The sequence below is a fragment of the Rhodnius prolixus genome, unplaced genomic scaffold (genome assembly GCF_049639745.1).
Source record: "Rhodnius prolixus isolate KJV_2025 unplaced genomic scaffold, Rpr scaffold_2, whole genome shotgun sequence".
Lineage (NCBI taxonomy): Eukaryota > Metazoa > Arthropoda > Insecta > Hemiptera > Reduviidae > Rhodnius > Rhodnius prolixus.
In genome coordinates, this window is record NW_027411592.1 from 38,293,290 (window position 1) to 38,311,965 (window position 18,676).

Here is an 18,676-nt window from a genome sequence, read left to right on the forward strand (position 1 = left end):
AGGTTGGCGATGCAATCGCTAGGTTGTGGTGTGACAGTGGGAAGAATACTAGGGCCTCTTTAGGAGAGGCTATATTTGCTGTACCATTCAAAGGAATGATTCTATAAGCCTATTACAATACCTTGGAGAAATTAGCTATGAGGTTAGCGCATGGATTCCTGCGCGGAGGACCCGGGTTCGAATCCAGCTGCTGACCCTTAAATTTTCTATTTCAATGAGCTTCTTACAGCTAACTGTCCGGTGATGGGCAGGGTTGTCTGTAACGAGAGAACACTGTTCGGAGACCGGCAGTGCACTGTAAATAGCTCCGGGCGCCAATAATCTCAGATGTTGCTCCGTGTACTAAGAAATTTATGAAATATAATTGGATTCGCCTCATAGCTTGCATGGAAATAATAACGACAACGGTAAAAGAGTAGTTAACTTCGCTTCATCTAGAGAGCTGGTAGTAGGTAGCACATTGTTCCCAGGCCGCCATATACATAAGGCTACCTGGAGATCCTCAGACGGCTTAACTCATAACCAAATTGGTCACCTTCTGATTAGTGCGCGACATCGGTCTAATTTGTTAAGCACTAGAACCTACGGAGGCGCTAACATCGATACCGACCACTATTTAGTTATTGCTTGGCTTAGAAAAAGCGATTGCCGAGGTAGCAGAAGGGGTGCTCGGTTCTAAGAAACTGGAAGAAAGGTCACCTTGGTTTGGACGAGTAATGTAAAGTAGTCACGGACTGAATGAATTTACTTATCTTGGATCTCAGATAAAGTCGTTGAATGAGACATCCGCAGAAATTAAAAGAAGGATCGCGGTGGCTAACAGGTGTTATTTTGGATTGCTGAAGTACATGAAAAGTAGGTTCTCCTTTCTAGGCAATTCAAATGACAGATAAGAAGGATTTGCTCATTTTCGAGAGTTTTTGGCCCAGTAAAAGAGGGAGAAGTCTGGAGAATACGAAAGAATAGGGAGCTATACGACTTGTACGCCGAAGTGGATATTGTTAAAGTTATTAAGACAGGCATGCTGAGCTGGGCAGGCCACCTAGCTAGAATGGAGGAATCTGAGATCCCAAGGAAAGTGTTAGAAGAGACTGTTCACCGAACAAGAAGGGCTGGAAGGCCAAGGCCGAGGCTGAGGTGGGTAGATGGAGTGGCAGCTGACGCAAAACTTTTGGGGATTTCCAACTGGAAAACAGCCGCACAAGATAGGGCAGGATGGTGGATGCTCATTAGGGAGGCCAGGACTCGCCGAAAGTAGGTAGGGATTGGATTCGCCAATGCTGAACAATATTAGTAAATTCTGTACGTCTCTGACCAAGTCTCAACAGTTTCATCCATCTTCAGACATAAAATAAACACGTTTATATGGAGAAATTGGATATCCATTTATAAAGTCACCTAGTTATCTGATTCAGAAATCGCTGCACAGTTTAATTAATCTCAACATGTTTCTTCCAAACTTTCATTTATTTAGCTGAGTGGAACAGGTAGGCTAATAAATATTTGAAATGTCTTGTTATCAGAGTGGTCATCTGACCAGCTTCACTGATTCTACCAACTCATCGTAAGAACTAACTAAACCTGTTTAACTCAAGGGCTGTGTTTTGTATCATTATAAATCATCATTGCGCTAAAATAAATTATTAATTACTTATGTTAATTCTAATCAACAAATTATCAAACTTTCTAAAACATTACTACCAAAATTTTGTTGTTTAAAAGACGAACAAAATAAAATGTGATAGTGTGATAGAGTTAGGGTTCTCTATCGAGTAGGGTAAGAGCACATTGGTAGCCTAGGCCCAATGCCTTAGCCTGAAACCCCCATGTAATATTTCTTTTCTACAGTTTTAAACTGTGTGTCGTTATACTTATGAACTTACTCAAGGTTCAAGCAAACTAAACTTTAAAGTTCGGAATTAGTAAAAAATGTCATTTTATTGATTTGCTGTAATAAATTATACTTAAGCGGTACAAAAGTTTACTTTGTTGGTACAATTTCAGTCTTTTAAGTTTAGTAAGATGGTTCCACTTTAGTCTTTAAGTCATGAACAATCCAAGATAGCGAACTATATCTGCAGAGATTAGTGGTATTGAGTAAAGTTTGATGAAGGCCGAAGAGTAAAGGTTGCTTGCTGACATTTTTGATTGTTAAATCTAAATCGCCATTTGGAATTTCATGATCAAAAGTCGGTATGATTCAAACGATAAGACAAGGTAAAAAAAAAAATTGATAAAATGGATCGTATGCATCCGAATAAAGATGACTTTCCGGTTATAAATAGGGCGAAGCAGGAAGTTATAATTACGCACTTTATTTTAGTGGTAACATTGAGAGTTACTTTCTCTTACAGCTCCTGTTAGGGAATCCTTTTTAATTAATCTCATCCAGTCTACCAGGTAAAATATACTAAAAGTGAAAGTATTCAGAATTAAAATTTATAATGATACCAAAAATAAATAAATAAAGAGTTCAGCGAAGTGACTAAGGTATTCTCCAAATTATCCATTATCAAGAAACAATCAGAATCATTTTTGTTAGATTTCTTACAATGTCTTACTGTTGCAAGTATAAGCATCAAGTTTTCTAGATGCAGTTCCTTTGGAGAAGTATTCTCGCTCCACTTCTCTATACCCTGTATACGGCTGATCTTCCGCTCCATCCAAACACTACAATTTATTCGTACGCCGATGATACGGCCATCTATCCCATAATTCAGATCCAGTGAACGCAATCCGATCCATCCAGTCTCATCTTCATATCCTCGGACCATGATTTCGCAAATGGAGAATAAAGGTCAACGAGTCTAAATCTCGTTACATAACCTCTGCCCTCAATCACAAGGTACTCCCACCAATCTACCTTAACCATATTCCTATTCCTCCGGCAGATAAGGTGCGTTATCTTGGACATTTCCTAGACAAGCGCCTTACTTGGAACCCCCATACTCGACTCAAGCGATAGGAACTTTACTTACGTTACCGAATGACCAAAAGACTCCTCGACAAACGCTCCAAATTGTCTCTTACCAACAAAAAGAAAATCTACACAGCTCTACGAGACAGTTGTAAATTAAATTATAAAAAATAAAAATAAAAAAGGTTCCTTTGGAAAACAGATGTCCTGGAGTTTCTTTAGAGTAAAAAGTGATATCTTGATTTGTAAAGTAATTAAAGAAAAGTATGCCAATTTTTTCAGGCTAAGCCTTGATGTCCAAATACTGAATTAGATGTTGCGGATTATGAGTGCGTTTAATCTTACGAGAGTTCTTTTTAAGAGCGAGAGGGGATACCACAGATCAAAGAAACTGAAACTTACAGAATAATAAGCTTTGAACAAAAAAAATGCTAAAAGTCATCAAAACCAAAAATACGATTTCACTGAACGGTTCTATTATCGATAAATCTCTTCAACATGTTGTTACCCTACACTCCGTTGCCCCGGCGTAGCTTCCGTGGAGACGGGGGTGGGCCGAGGTGTAGACACACACAAAAAAAATATAAACCAAGAAAAGTAAAATAAGATCAACAAAAACAAAAAAAAGAAAATATATAGGTGTATATGTGGTGCTTGGGCGCCACGCCGTTTAAAAATAGACTTCCGCAGCAAACGGCGAAATCCACGGGGTAAGGGGACGAAGGTAAAAAAAACAAACAAAAAGGCAAGTGGGAGTAAGTAATACGTATAATAACAAAAAAAACTATTAAGCATAAAAAAAAAACAAAAATAATGACAAATGCAGCTCTGTTTACTGGTTCAGTTCGAACGTTACGTTAATTACGTAACTAGGTATTTAATAATCTATCTGGACACAACAATCTTACTCCCTAAATAAAAAAAAAGCATATTTACAAAAAAAACGTATTTACATGAAAACTGTTATTTATCATTGAAAAAAAACCTTTCTTAAGGAAAAAAAAAACACAACCGGAAGCTTCCTGAAACTTTTAAACCAATTAAAATGAAAAGAAATTACAAATAATAAAAGAAACTACTTTTCTAAAAGAAAAGCCTAATATAAAAAAAATTATATACAACAACACAATAAATCAAACTAGGAAAAATGATACAGAATAAAACAAAAGAAATAAAATTCTGTAACTATAAATAGCCTGTAAGAACCCTTCTCCTACACGGGAAATTATCTTATTTAAATGTTCAAAATAACAGAAAACTCACCCCAAGCCTGGCTTTTTTTTCTTTAATAGAGTAAAGGACTATTTACAGTGTTCCGAAGCGCCGTCTTCTTTCTTCGGGATCCCACATGAAGATTTTCCTGTGCTTTTCCTTCTTCCCTTTCCGTTGTTTCTTCCGTAGAGCGTAATCCCCTCGATGGGAAACCTTACCAGAGGGCTGTCCTATGCCACTAGTAACGCACTCACTTTACGGAATTTTCCCAATTTTCCTAATACGAAAAAAATTAGAAAATCACATCCGGCAAGCCGATAAAAAGGGAATCCAGTGCACCACTTCTCTCAAGCGCTACTTCACTCACACTATCTCTCTCGCGAGCTCCGCGCACCCCCCCCACGCGCCGCTGTGTTTACATCTTCGCCGACAAACCTAAGTCCAACTTTACTCTATTATACTCTATTGTACATATCAATACGTACACATAAATGTATTCTTGGCATGCACTTGTCATTAAATCCAATTATTTAACATTATTTGAAATTAAAATGGTTACCAATTTTTGTTTCCGAATTTTATTCGGTAACAATTCCCCCCTTGCCTCCGGAGAGGAACGTCGGGAATGGAAAAGGAAATGAACGGAACGGGATTAGGGAGTGGGATGGGGATGGGGTTTCAATTGGTCCACGTGCCAGCAACCTAAGGGCCTGCCCTCCAAGTCTTCCAACTCTGCAATTACGTTTGACGTCATCCTTTTAATTCTGCACTGCTGGAATTTAGGTGCAAGTTTATTTGCGAAGTACCTACTCGCGTCCGACTGCGCATGGCTCTTCTTCCAGACTATTTCACCGGCTTGAAATTTGGCAGGCCTTCTTCGTAGATTATAATTTCTTGCTGCCTTTTCGTAAGCCCTCGCCAAACGGTCTTTAACTTCTTCGAAAAGAAGCGGCATCTTTGCTAGCTGCTCCAATCGTTCCTCTCTACTACTCCCAGGAATCTCTTCTTTGGAGTCCAATTCTGCGTATTCTTTACCCGACCTCTTCAATTCTCGACCGAAGTTGAGATAGGCCGGCGTAAACCCGGTGGCCTCGTGCACCGCTGTTTGCAGAGCAAAGCTGAGCTTGGCTATTTCCCGATCCCAAGTCCGGTGGTTGTCCTTGACGTAGGATGCCATCATCGTCTTTATGACGCGGTTGGCCCGTTCGGTTGGATTGGCCTGTGGATGGTAGGCGGCCGTAAACCAGATCTTCCCACCGTAATCTACAATTAAATTTTTAAACTCATGACTGGCAAACTGCGTTCCATTGTCGCATATCACTCGCTGAGGAGCTCCAAACCGTAAGATGACTTGTTCTTCGATTAGCCTGGTGACAGTCTTTGCAGTAGCTTGCCTTAAGGGTAGAAGGATGCTGTATTTGGTGAAGTAATCCACTACCACCAAAAGATATCGGTTCTGTTTTGATGACAGAGGTAGCGGTCCCATTAGATCTGTTGAAATGACTTGCCAAGGTTCGGCGACAAGTCTAGATTTGCCCATTAGTCCTGCAGGTTGTTGTTGCAAAGGCTTGTTTTGGAGGCAGATGCTGCATCTGGCTACATAGCGCGCTATATCTGCCGCCATTGCAGGCCAATAGTATTGCTCTTTTACTCGCTGGAGAGTTTTCCAACTTCCCAGATGTCCGGACAGTGGACTATCATGGTACTCTTGCAGTACCTCAAGACGTTGTCTTTTCGGAACTACAAGTTTCCAAGATGACAGTTGGTCGCTCAACATCTTGTTTTGCCCTTCCGCCACTCGCTTGAATAGCTTCCTGCTTTCTTCTATCCTCCAGTTCGGGTACTTAGCTGGTTCTTTTTTCACCTTGCGGAGCATTGAAGCGTACCACTCATCCACGTCATCAAAACTTAGGTCAATACTTCCCACCAGCTCTTCATTTATCCTGGATAATGCGTCGGCCGCCGCATGCTGTTTCCCAGGTCGATGCTGGATGGTGAAGGAATACTGTTGCAGCTTCAGTGCCCAGCGGGCTAGCCTCCCCTGAGGGTCTTTTAAGTTAAGGAGCCAGACGAGAGAATGGTGATCGGTTACCACGTTAAACTCTGTTCCTTCCAGGTATGGACGAAACTTCTCTATTGCCCACAGCACAGCCAAACATTCCTGTTCCGTTACAGAGAAGTTCTTCTCGTTTTTCGTCAAACTCCGGCTGGCATAAGCGATTGGCTTCTCCCCATCTTCAAACACTTGGGAAAGTATGGCTCCCAATCCCGAAGCAGAGGCATCCGTCTGGAGTAAGAAGGGCTTACTGAAATCAGGGCAAGTCAGCACCGGCGCAGAAACTAAGATGTTTTTAAGTTCCATAAACGCTCTGGTTTGATCCTCTCCCCAATTCCAGCGCTTGTTCTTTTTCGTCAACTCTGTTAAAGGTGAGCTTATGGTGGCAAAATGCGGAACGAATCTCCTGTACCAACTAGCGAGACCTAAGAACCTCCTGACTTGCTTGACCGTACGAGGCTGAGGAAAGTTTAATATGGCAGCCACCTTCTCCGGGTCTACGTGTAAGCCGTGCTGGTCCACAATGTAGCCCAAATACTTTAGTTCCGCTCTACAAACTTGGGCCTTCTCCCAGTTGACCGCTAACCCTGCCTCCTGAAGTTTTCTCAGCACCAACTCCAATGTCTCCAGATGGTCTTTAAAATCCTGAGTTGCCACAACGATGTCATCAAGATATACGAATACTTTTGGTTCCAACTCTGGTCCTAGGACGGAATCAATCAAACGTTGCCACGTCGCTGGGGCATTATGGAGACCAAAAGGCATGCGTATAAATTGAAAAAGACCTCTTCCCGGAACAGTGAAGGCTGTCTTTTCTCGGTCTTCTTTTTCCACCTTCACCTGCCAATACGCTGACTTCAAATCCAACGATGATAGGTACCTCGCCTCTCTCAACTTATCCAATATGTGAGACACATATGGCAACGGGTACGCGTCTTTCTTTGTGACAGCATTAAGCTTTCGGAAATCGACGCAAAACCTGTGCTCGCCATTCGGTTTCTTCACAATAACAACCGGCGAGGACCACGGACTAGAGGATCGTTCAACTATCCCGGCTTCCAACATCTTGTCCAACTCCTCGTTGATTATGGCCTGGATTACAGGAGATACTGGGTAATACCTTTGTTTTATGGGCTTGTTGTCACCAGTATCGATTGTGTGCTGTACGAGATCAGTGCCATCTGACTTAGTTGATATTGTTCGCCAACCTTGCATGAAATCATGGAGATCTTTCTCTTGTTCTAGCGTCAAATTCGCTCTTTCTACCAAGGCCGCAGAAACCTGGACATCCTCATTAACAGTTTCACTAAAGGTCCACTTCCTATTTTTCAAGTCTGGAACAATACTCATAGATTCCCAGAAATCCACTCCTAAGATTACTGAATTCACCAACGCAGGGACTATGAGGAATTCAATTATCTTTATCTTTCCAGATAATTCCACAGGGATTTCCACCGAACCAAGAACCTCGCAGCGATTTCCGTCTGCTGTCGTGACTTTTAGTGAACCTTCTTTTTTCAAAGGTAGTCCCAAATTCTTTAACTTTCTCCAACCTGCTCCTCCAATAAGCGAACGTGTGGCTCCTGAGTCTAACAAGGCTGTAAACCCTAACCCGAAGATGAAAATTCGCAAATGCGGCCTTCCATCTTGCTTTTCTGCCATCTGAAGTAGTGGTCTCGCAGTTTTGCCTTGCATAAAATTTGTCACCACTGAAACCCATTCACGCCACTCCGGATCTGTGGTGGACATCTTTGGCGCACGACTCGAGCTCAGTCCACTTATGCTCGGTCGGCCTTGGCGTTTCCCGACTTCTTGCAGTGTGGGCAGCTTGCTTCGACTCGGTTTCTTTGTGGACACAGCCTAGATACATGGCCGATCTGATGACAAGTCCAACATCTCAATGTAGTTCTTGAATTCTTCTGCTCCGCTGATGGTGTGGGGGAGGTGATGGGTGTAACTATCGGATTCGCCTTTACGCTTTTCCCTGGTGGTCTGCGATAGGCAAGGTCAGGCTCCAAGGATCCCTTAAGAGGTGGCTCCTCATAGCGAGAGGCCATGGTAGCTCCAACTTCCAGATTTCTCAACACCGTCTCCAATTCTTCAATATTACTTGAAGATGTCAAAGGAAGCAGCGCGCGATATTCTCTTTTTACATTGCGCTTGATGATTTCGAATTTTTCCTCCTCAGTGAGAGGCCTGGAAAGTCGGGCGAACAACGCTTGCATCCTCGCAATGTAGATCGCTATGCTTTCCTGAGGTCCTTGGGTACGCTTGCGAATTTCCTCCATCAACTGATAATCGTAGTCTGGATCCAAGAAGGTTTGCCTCATCCTAGCTATGAGTTCATCCCAGCTACTTATTGTGTCCCGCTTTGACCTATACCAGACAAGTGCGGTGCCTCCTAACAACTCGCTGGCCGAACGGAAAAGTTCATGTTTAGAAATTCCCTTGGCTGTCCTTCGATCTTCGACCATTGCCAGAAAAGAGCATAGTGACAATTCGTGGTCATCGGCAGTGTATTTAAGGCCCCATCGGTCGAGCTTTAAGTCTCTCCCGCCGCTGGGCTCACGCGTGATCTGTGGTTGAGTTGGATGATAACTGGCATCTACTTCCGTGGAAATTGCAGAGGTGGTTAATGTTCCTACCTTTGATACGGATGGCATCTGTGGGATTTGCCCTTCAGACTTTACGTGAAGTTCTTTAATATCTCTCAAAAGCCGGCCTACTTCCTCCTTCATAGCTTCCTGTTCCTGTAATTCATCACCCTCGAGCTCGGTGATCCTTTCTAAACGGAGCTTAACATGAAGAAGTCGAGTATTGAGTCGCTTAAGTTCGTTGGGATCATCTTCCGCAATAACTTCCGTTTGTTCCCTAAGAGCCTCAACTTTCCGACAGCATAGTGCAAATTCCTGTTTTGCAGGTAGACTAGAAAACAGTCTTCCGATAGGCAGTACCTTAGATTGCAGAGCCTTAACTAAACGTTTTCTTAAATCGGGGACTGTACCCTCACCGGAAATAGCCCTAATGGTTAGCTCATAGGCCAACTCGTCCTTTAATAATCTGTAAGGATCCATGAAAATAAATTTAAAAAAGAAAAGGACCAATGAAAATTAGGAATTAAATAAAATATTTAAGAATGGCACCACTATATCAATATAAGTAAAATATAATTTAATACCGTATACTTGAGTAAATAAATTGAGTATGTTATTAAAAAAAAACAGGCAAAAGTAAATAAACAAAACTTCAAAACAAAAATCAAAATTATTTGTTAAACTAAGTCAGGTTACACGAACAAAATTAGATTGATAATAAAAATAAATAACTTCCACAGTCGGGAAAATGAAAAAGAATTTAGGCGAGACAATTATTTGGACCTATTTCTTAAAATAAAATTATTTTAAAAATAATTAAAACGTAAAATAGATTTTAGAAAGAAATTATTTCTATTATGCCCCACGTTGGGCGCCAGAAAATATGTTACCCTACACTCCGTTGCCCCGGCGTAGCTTCCGTGGAGACGGGGGTGGGCCGAGGTGTAGACACACACAAAAAAAATATAAACCAAGAAAAGTAAAATAAGATCAACAAAAACAAAAAAAAGAAAATATATAGGTGTATATGTGGTGCTTGGGCGCCACGCCGTTTAAAAATAGACTTCCGCAGCAAACGGCGAAATCCACGGGGTAAGGGGACGAAGGTAAAAAAAACAAACAAAAAGGCAAGTGGGAGTAAGTAATACGTATAATAACAAAAAAAACTATTAAGCATAAAAAAAAAACAAAAATAATGACAAATGCAGCTCTGTTTACTGGTTCAGTTCGAACGTTACGTTAATTACGTAACTAGGTATTTAATAATCTATCTGGACACAACAATCTTACTCCCTAAATAAAAAAAAAGCATATTTACAAAAAAAACGTATTTACATGAAAACTGTTATTTATCATTGAAAAAAAACCTTTCTTAAGGAAAAAAAAAACACAACCGGAAGCTTCCTGAAACTTTTAAACCAATTAAAATGAAAAGAAATTACAAATAATAAAAGAAACTACTTTTCTAAAAGAAAAGCCTAATATAAAAAAAATTATATACAACAACACAATAAATCAAACTAGGAAAAATGATACAGAATAAAACAAAAGAAATAAAATTCTGTAACTATAAATAGCCTGTAAGAACCCTTCTCCTACACGGGAAATTATCTTATTTAAATGTTCAAAATAACAGAAAACTCACCCCAAGCCTGGCTTTTTTTTCTTTAATAGAGTAAAGGACTATTTACAGTGTTCCGAAGCGCCGTCTTCTTTCTTCGGGATCCCACATGAAGATTTTCCTGTGCTTTTCCTTCTTCCCTTTCCGTTGTTTCTTCCGTAGAGCGTAATCCCCTCGATGGGAAACCTTACCAGAGGGCTGTCCTATGCCACTAGTAACGCACTCACTTTACGGAATTTTCCCAATTTTCCTAATACGAAAAAAATTAGAAAATCACATCCGGCAAGCCGATAAAAAGGGAATCCAGTGCACCACTTCTCTCAAGCGCTACTTCACTCACACTATCTCTCTCGCGAGCTCCGCGCACCCCCCCACGCGCCGCTGTGTTTACATCTTCGCCGACAAACCTAAGTCCAACTTTACTCTATTATACTCTATTGTACATATCAATACGTACACATAAATGTATTCTTGGCATGCACTTGTCATTAAATCCAATTATTTAACATTATTTGAAATTAAAATGGTTACCAATTTTTGTTTCCGAATTTTATTCGGTAACAATGTAATTAAGCCCGAAGCCCCATCTCAGTGTAATCCTATTAAAAAAAGGTTATCAGGAATTACTGGGATAATATTGTCCCACAAAACTACCCTGAAATAAAACTGTATCCGAACTTGTACGCAGTACCTGGACTAATCCATTTTTTTTTATTTGTCTATTACTTTTGTTTTGAAACATTTTTTCAGAAAAAATGTATTTTGGTAGCGGAAATTCGGATTTAAATTGTCACGCACAACATGCACAAAACGTGCGAAACTGTTTTACAGACTCCTTGGACGACGCTCCAAATTACCCATTGAACTCAAACGCTTAATATACAACACTATTCTGAAACCTATGTGGACTTACAGACTTACAGTGGGGTTCAGCCAAACCTACAAACATACGGACTGTACAAACATTTCAGTCAAAACTCCTCCAACAGATAGCTGACGCTCCTTTCAACGTGACTAACCTCACTCTTCACAACGATCTCAACATCCCCTTCGTACACCAACTCGCCAAGACGAAATACCAAAAATTACATACTGCTCTCTCGACTAGCTCTAATCCTCTTGTACTGTCTCTCGCTTCCTCTGACATCCCTAATACTCCTCGCCGACTGAATCGCCAGTGGCCCCGCGACTTCCTTGTAGGCTGAGGACCTAAATCATTATTCTCCTATCTCTCCTCTCTCTTTCTCACATTCTCCTCTCTCCTATAGAGAGTGCTACCGCTGGGTAGCGTCTCTCCTCCCGCACCAGTTCATCATACTCTTCATATTCACTTGTTGTATACGATATATACAGATTGTAAATTACAAAATAAATTAAGTCACGCAGGTTGTAGTGAAGAAAGACAGCTAAGTTACGATTAAGTTATAATCTTATCAAGGTTAAGCGTAAAATAAATTACAAATTAATAAAAAAACCTTGATTTTCTCCAAAAAATAAAATAAAATCAAAAATGGAAACTTATTTGCAGATCGAAATAATCGTTTAATTATTTTAATCCGATATTTCTTAATATTTCAGCTATTTGAGACAAGATCTATGAATGGCAGTACAGTTTGGTAATTCAATTATTTAAAAAAGGATGTATTATCCTCTTACAATAAAAATAATTAAAAATTAAATCACGATCAAATTTTTTATAAATTTTTTGAAAAATATGAGCGATTCAAAAACTAACTCCTAGATAGTACTGTTATACTATCTAATCTGAAATTGATATTTACAAACTAGTATACAAAGATGTTAATCTCAGTAAGAATAATTGATGCATTTAATTATATACTGTTTCCATATTTGCAGATATATGTTCCTATTATAATTGAACATATAAAAAAAACATCAGGTGTACTGAGCACGTGACTTGGGTAGTATCTATATTTTCTAAGTTGGTAACAGTTTGTCGGTCGGACAGCTGTTGGTAAAAAATGTGTGAATAGAAAAGCATTATATAATAGTTTATATAAGAATAGCTTGTAAGTTTGTATCATCAATTTAAGTTGTGCTTATACCGGCAATGAAGTCCCACTGCTGGCAAGCAGAACCGCCAAACTGTACCTCCAGAAAGCTGGGCGGGTTAACGGAAGCCCAGTTTCTCTAGACTTGGACAGTTTGAATACTTGTTTGCTTAGACCAGCTAAGGTGAAGGTAAAGTTAAGGTGAAGGTAAGTAGTAACATATATAATATATGTAGATAAAAATATAATAAATAAAAATAAATATTCGTCCAAACGGCTAAAGATTGAACAATAAGCTCTAAATCTTTTTGCAGAAATTAAATAATGTTTTGGATTACTTTACTTTGCTTTACGTTGGAAGAAGGATTGAAATTGTTTTTAGCGCTTAATGCCCTAAATTTTACAAAATCTTCTCGACTTAAAATCTGACTCTTGCATACAAATATTAAAGTAAAGTAAAGTAACCGCCTATTTTTTTCAGGCGAGGCTTAATGTCCAACTACCAATTAGGTGTCGAGGACGAGGGCATAGAAGCTCATACTTTACTGTACACAATTTTTTCTAACAAATACAAAGTAGCCAAACGCGGGATTCGAACTGGGGATCTCCCACTTACAAAGCCACGCTCTTGACCACTAGACCAACATCCGCCCCTAAACAGCTTATATGTGCTTATAAGTGAGGTAATGGACGGAAACTGAAACTCTGGTATTCATTTGTACTTCTATTGAAGCAAAAAGAATATTGCATACTGCTCTTCTAGCAGGTATTACGGAGGTATTTTTTGTTTGCTTTTTTTTTTGGCATTGTCTTTCGCCATGCAGCCAGCTTCGTCTAGGTGCTTATCACTAGAATATCACTCACTCTCCATTCTTACTAATAAATACATTCGCTTCACACTCATTCCTCTACTATATACAACTATTTACATTTACTACAACTAATGGATGGATCAGTACTCTATATTCCTGCCATCCTTATAGCTTAACCGAAATTAATACTTCTCTAATCATTTTCTTGCATTCATTCTAATCGGCTATAACTTTTAAATACACTCATTTTCATTGCTAGCTCTGCTATAGATTTAAACACATAGATGTTGGTGGAGAATATTATGTCTTCGTAGCGAAATGGTGCATCTAAATACCTGTATATATCGTCAAACATTCGTTTCCTTTCTACCACATAACGTGGACATATCATTATTACATGTTTGAAATCCTCCTCCTCATTGCAATGTACGCAAAGAGGAGAGGACCTTTTGTTATGGAGGTACGAAACCTAGTTCTACGGTTACACAATCCAACATCTACTGACTTCTAGCCAAGCAGTCTAAATTAAATAAAATCTAGAGAGCCTTCGCAACTGTCTGATGATTTCTATATGATACCCAGAATACTGCAATGCCTAACTCCGATCTCCTAATCGCAGAGAGCCTGCCATTAAGGTGATCTATCAGCTTTCATCTCTAGATGGTTGTCGTCATTTGCATCATTTCTGGACAACTTTATCTCTTTCCCTTGCACACTGTTGCACAACCAATACAACAAGTGAATAAAGAGTTCTGCATGTTCTGCTTATGTGTTGTGAAAAGAGAAGTAACAATATGTACTTTCCTTTCTCTAATATTATCTGGTATATATATCCAAACTATATTTAAGCGGCTATTTAAGGATCATTATTGGAAAGTTGCCTAAAAATAAAACAATCACTTTCCGGTGACAGGTTGTCTTCTTCTCCTTCCGTTCGGTATTTAATGCCCATTACACCACTTAATTAGGGCCAAGTGGCTGCTGAAAGGGCTAACAGCAGACTCTGAAGACATATGAATCGATGGTCTGGTCGAGAGCGATCATAGATTGAGAAAGAGACACAGTTCTACTAGTTCACTGATCTTGCGAGGGTCTCAGGAAAATATGACAAGTAGTAGTAACAAAATTATATAAGCGTACAACTAAATACGGATGGTAGAAAATAGTCTACCACGAAGGTTCCATAATCACAGGTACGTCTGCGAAAATAAATATAAGAATTTTAACCTCTTTGATTGGTTACGTACTATTTAACCGTAACCTTGTCACCATTAAAAAAAACAAAATACCTTATAAGCGTAAAATTGACATTTCCTTATATGATTCATAGAAAATTTTAGATAACGGAAATTAAGTATAGAAATTTTTCAAAGCAATAATAGAATGGTATTAGTAAAAATAGTACGCTGCGGCACTGCTCCTATAATAACATTCAACAAAGGAGAAAATTAAGGATTTTACACTTGTTTGTCAATAAATCTTTTGGAAAGCCCAGTGTTACTAGTGAGAGGCGTAACGCGTAATCGTATAAAATTATATTGCTTAATTCATTGGCGAAGGACTTCCAAGATTTACAGAAAGTTATCTATTTTAATAATTTTATTTTTCATATTCTATCAAGAAGATTATGGCCGCGGAAGTGAAATAAAATTAAACATAATAATTGAAATAAAAAGTCTGACATGAGAGACTCATAGAGTGTGTCATTCAAAGAATTTGTCTGTAATTAGTAGCAATTAATTAGATTGTAATTATATCTAATTGGTAGAAACATGGAAGCTGGCAAATTCTTGAAAGATGAGGTCGTTATGAACTTTAACCTCAGCACATGCTTCATGAAAACTAAAAACAAAGTTACCTTAAACTACCATTAAGTTGAAATCACTGTAGTGGCGAAAATCTCAATTAGCCATGAAATAAGACGAACAAGAAGTTATTAGAAAAGAACAGAATCTTTCGAGTCACTTTAACACGAGATATTCGTGTAAGTGGATTTGTGAAGTAATGGCTATCTTTCTGAACTTTGTTTTTTTTCATCATAAACAATAATAAATTAAAAATAATGCCCATACCTTGGGCGTAGTTAACGTTGCCTGCTATCTTATGCTTAATTTGCACCTAAAACTTCCTCGAAACCTCAATAAAAGAACAGACGACTCAACATTGACATCAAAAGACCTCAATGTTAATACCCACGGGTGTATGGAATAAAAAAAAGCCACAGGTTATGAGCTCAAAAGATAGCATCAATTTAGTAATAAGGTCAGTTTTAGGAAAATCATTGAAAATAATTGTAATAACTATAAAATTTAAAAAATAAAATTAATAAAGGTGAAAATGTATCGTATTGTTAATCGTTCTTGATGACTGATTCATTAATCCAAAAGGAAGAATATTGCCAATTACAGTCATTATTTTTTTTATATATTTTTTGCTAAGCTTTCGTCCTAGGGACTTACTCACATTCAGCTTATTATTTAGCTAAGTCAGAACAGAAGACACTCCAACCTTTCATGTACATTTTACACAGCCATACAATCGAGTATCCCCAAAAGACCAAGGTTTTACAGATACAAAAACAACAATAGGAAGTTTGTTAGCACACTCATTGGAATGAGGTTTAACCACAAATTATTCGCCGCACCATCTAGCCCAGGAGTGTTGTGGAAACATCTCACCAGTGTTCCTGTACTTCTGGAATAATAGCAGACGCCAACCATCTAATCCTGGATTGTGCTAATAATACTAAAGGAAGAGAACGATTGTGGAGGGCTGTGATAGCGACTGGATTACCTGCCAATTTAAATACCATTCTGGCAGCTGATGATGGCAGCATATACATAGAGCTCTTTGAGTTCATAACAAACAACAAGATAATTCTATAAACATTTAATATACCAAAGAAGCTTCGAAAGAAGAATGTAAATGGCTGATTTGCTGGCTCAAGAAGCCAATAACAAAGGAAAAAAATACCTTTCATGTTAAAAATATAAATAATTGTCTTCAAGCGTAGGGCTTGAAGGTAGGCTAGTCCCTAAGGCTGTAAGCTTGGCGAAAAATAAATTTTAAAAAAAGTTATAACCGGAATTGGCAATAATATTTCTTACTTTTGAATTTATTTATTTATTAATATAAATTAATATATTTAATAGTAATTTTTAGTTCACATAAATAATATAGTCCTTAAGTATTAACAGCCCACATTTGTTTTTTTTTTTTTTTGTAGAAGATACCAATGAACAAAATGATTTTCAAAACTTGTATGCTTAATAATTGGCCTTAAAAAAATCAATTAAGTATTTCGAAAAGTAGTTTTAGTTGTTTGATCAAAAGCAGCGAAATATTAAAGTAACATTGTAATGTTAGATATGAAATATAAATTAGTTGTTAATAACTATTGCAAATATTGTAAATAATATATCATTCCGATTGAATCGTAAACAAGAACCTCTATTGTTTACTATAACAAGGCTAGGAATTAAAGGTTATCACTTCATGAGATATGTAGCTGAAAATAAGAACACTTTTTTTAAAGAAATTGCCAAAATAATTTGAGATAAATTGACCGGTATTTTTAATTTCTGTACTAATTCTGATTTTTATGTTTTGCGATAAAACATTGATGTTTAAAAATATTTTTTTTACGCGTACAATGTTTCAATATTTTACTAATTTAATTATGTAACTATTAATAAGAAACATAAATCAAACTCACCATTATGAGGTATCCAAGAGGGAAATTTCCAGCGTATTTAGAAAACTGAAATATTAAATTTGGACGAGCAGCGTCACACGAACGACAACACTGGTCAAGACTCACTGCCCCTACAACGAACCTCTGTATACTTTAACTAATAACCCCACCCCCTGGTGTTGGGGAGTTCCGTTTGAACTCCCTTCTCTCCTTCGCCAGCTGAGTGTAACCTTGGCCTTCAGGTCACCCCCTTTTGATTTTCTTCACCACTTATACAATTCCATTGTTAAGCACTGGACGAAAATAGATTTTTTGTTTCTAGGAATACTATTTTGGTAGAGACACGGAATGGCCAAGGCGCAGAACGAGGGAATGCGTTACTGTATTCGTTCAAACATTTTATGGATCTCATGCAGGTTAAAACCGTTAATTGTTAACGTTAGATTTGTTAAATGAAAGAGTTTAAATCTAAATATATTATATTCTTCTACTGAAGACTTAAAAGTTCTTAAAGCCTTTGAATTTGAGATCCCTTCTACAGCTGGTGCTGCTTCCTTGTACTTCAACTGAAGCCTACTACTGAGATTTCTCCCAAACTTACCCTTCTTCTTGTGAACACTTCGCGCCCAATATCTTCTTGGCCTTTCCTTCGGTTTTCAGCTTAAATGCTTTCCTGCAACATTATTTCGGCGAAAACAAATTTCAGTCTAGCTCTAAATCTTGTTTTAGCTTCTATTGTTCTAAGGAATTTGATCATCATATTGTAGTCGACTCCAATTTCTTCAGAAAATGTCAGAAGCAATGGAAAGTGTTCTTGTATATCTATCATTGTTTGTGACCTCTCTTTTTATTCATTCATGAAGCCTACTGACTTTCCCATTTTTTCCTTGGTTTATTCTGAACTAAAAGATCTATTGTTACAACTAAAAAGTTACAGATATTCAGAAATAGTATTTTAGAGTGCCAATGTGCATTTTGGTCAAGAGTTAGAATGCGCTCTGAAGTGCTTGGTCCATTTCTCCTAAATGGTGAACTTTGTAATAATAATATATGTATACTTGAAATTGCAGCTAGATTGCTGAATCTCATGTTTGATATTTTAGCTAGAAAACAGATCCCATTTTATTAACTAAATAATTAATTTTCTCTTGACATACTTTTTTTTTCCATAGTACGTCATTAAATGAACATTATTAGGCGCCACAGTAGCCGAGCGTTTAGAGGCGAGACCTGTAAAGCTAACATGTATTGTTGGTTTAGTGGGTTCGATTCCTGGTCTTAGGCCTTAGATTTTATATAATGGTTAATAATAGTTATTTATTTAACAAGTGTGGAAAGTAGTACTTTTCCTCACACGAGGCAGGGTTTGCACGCACGAGCGTGAGGAAAATACTTTACATTCGAGTTAAATATTATATTTTTTCTGCAACCATTAGGGTTATTAACTAAAAAAAAAACTAAACAGGAATCACTAGAATCCATTTTAAATTTCTATAAGGTAACACTATAACCTTTTTAACTGTTATAATTAAAAATATCTAATTATTTATTAATATATTAGTTTTATTTCTATATTCCTTTCAATTTTTGTTTTATTTTTTTAATATTCGTTTTTTAATTATTTAGATAAAATAAATTTAAATAAGCTTATTAAAGTTTTACAGAAAATATTTAATAACAAAACTTCTTATATCAAGGAAGCATAATATAGTTTTTTCACTCACTAGTGAGAAAAGTGACACTAATGGGAATTTTCCC

At 37.8% G+C, this 18,676-nt stretch overlaps 1 protein-coding gene across 2 annotated transcripts in view; it reads right to left on the minus strand.

Annotated features, from left to right (window-relative positions):
• The window catches only part of LOC141449593 (protein yellow-like), a 109,304-nt gene extending 92,209 nt beyond the window's left edge, over window positions 1-17,095 (minus strand). For both annotated transcript variants that reach the window (XM_074119153.1, XM_074119152.1), the window contains exon 1: window positions 16,940-17,095. In XM_074119153.1, coding sequence (XP_073975254.1) covers window positions 16,940-16,942 — 3 coding nt within the window. In that variant the 5' untranslated portion in view covers window positions 16,943-17,095. The remainder of the gene's footprint in view (window positions 1-16,939) is intronic.
• Between the last annotated feature and the right edge of the window lie 1,581 nt (window positions 17,096-18,676).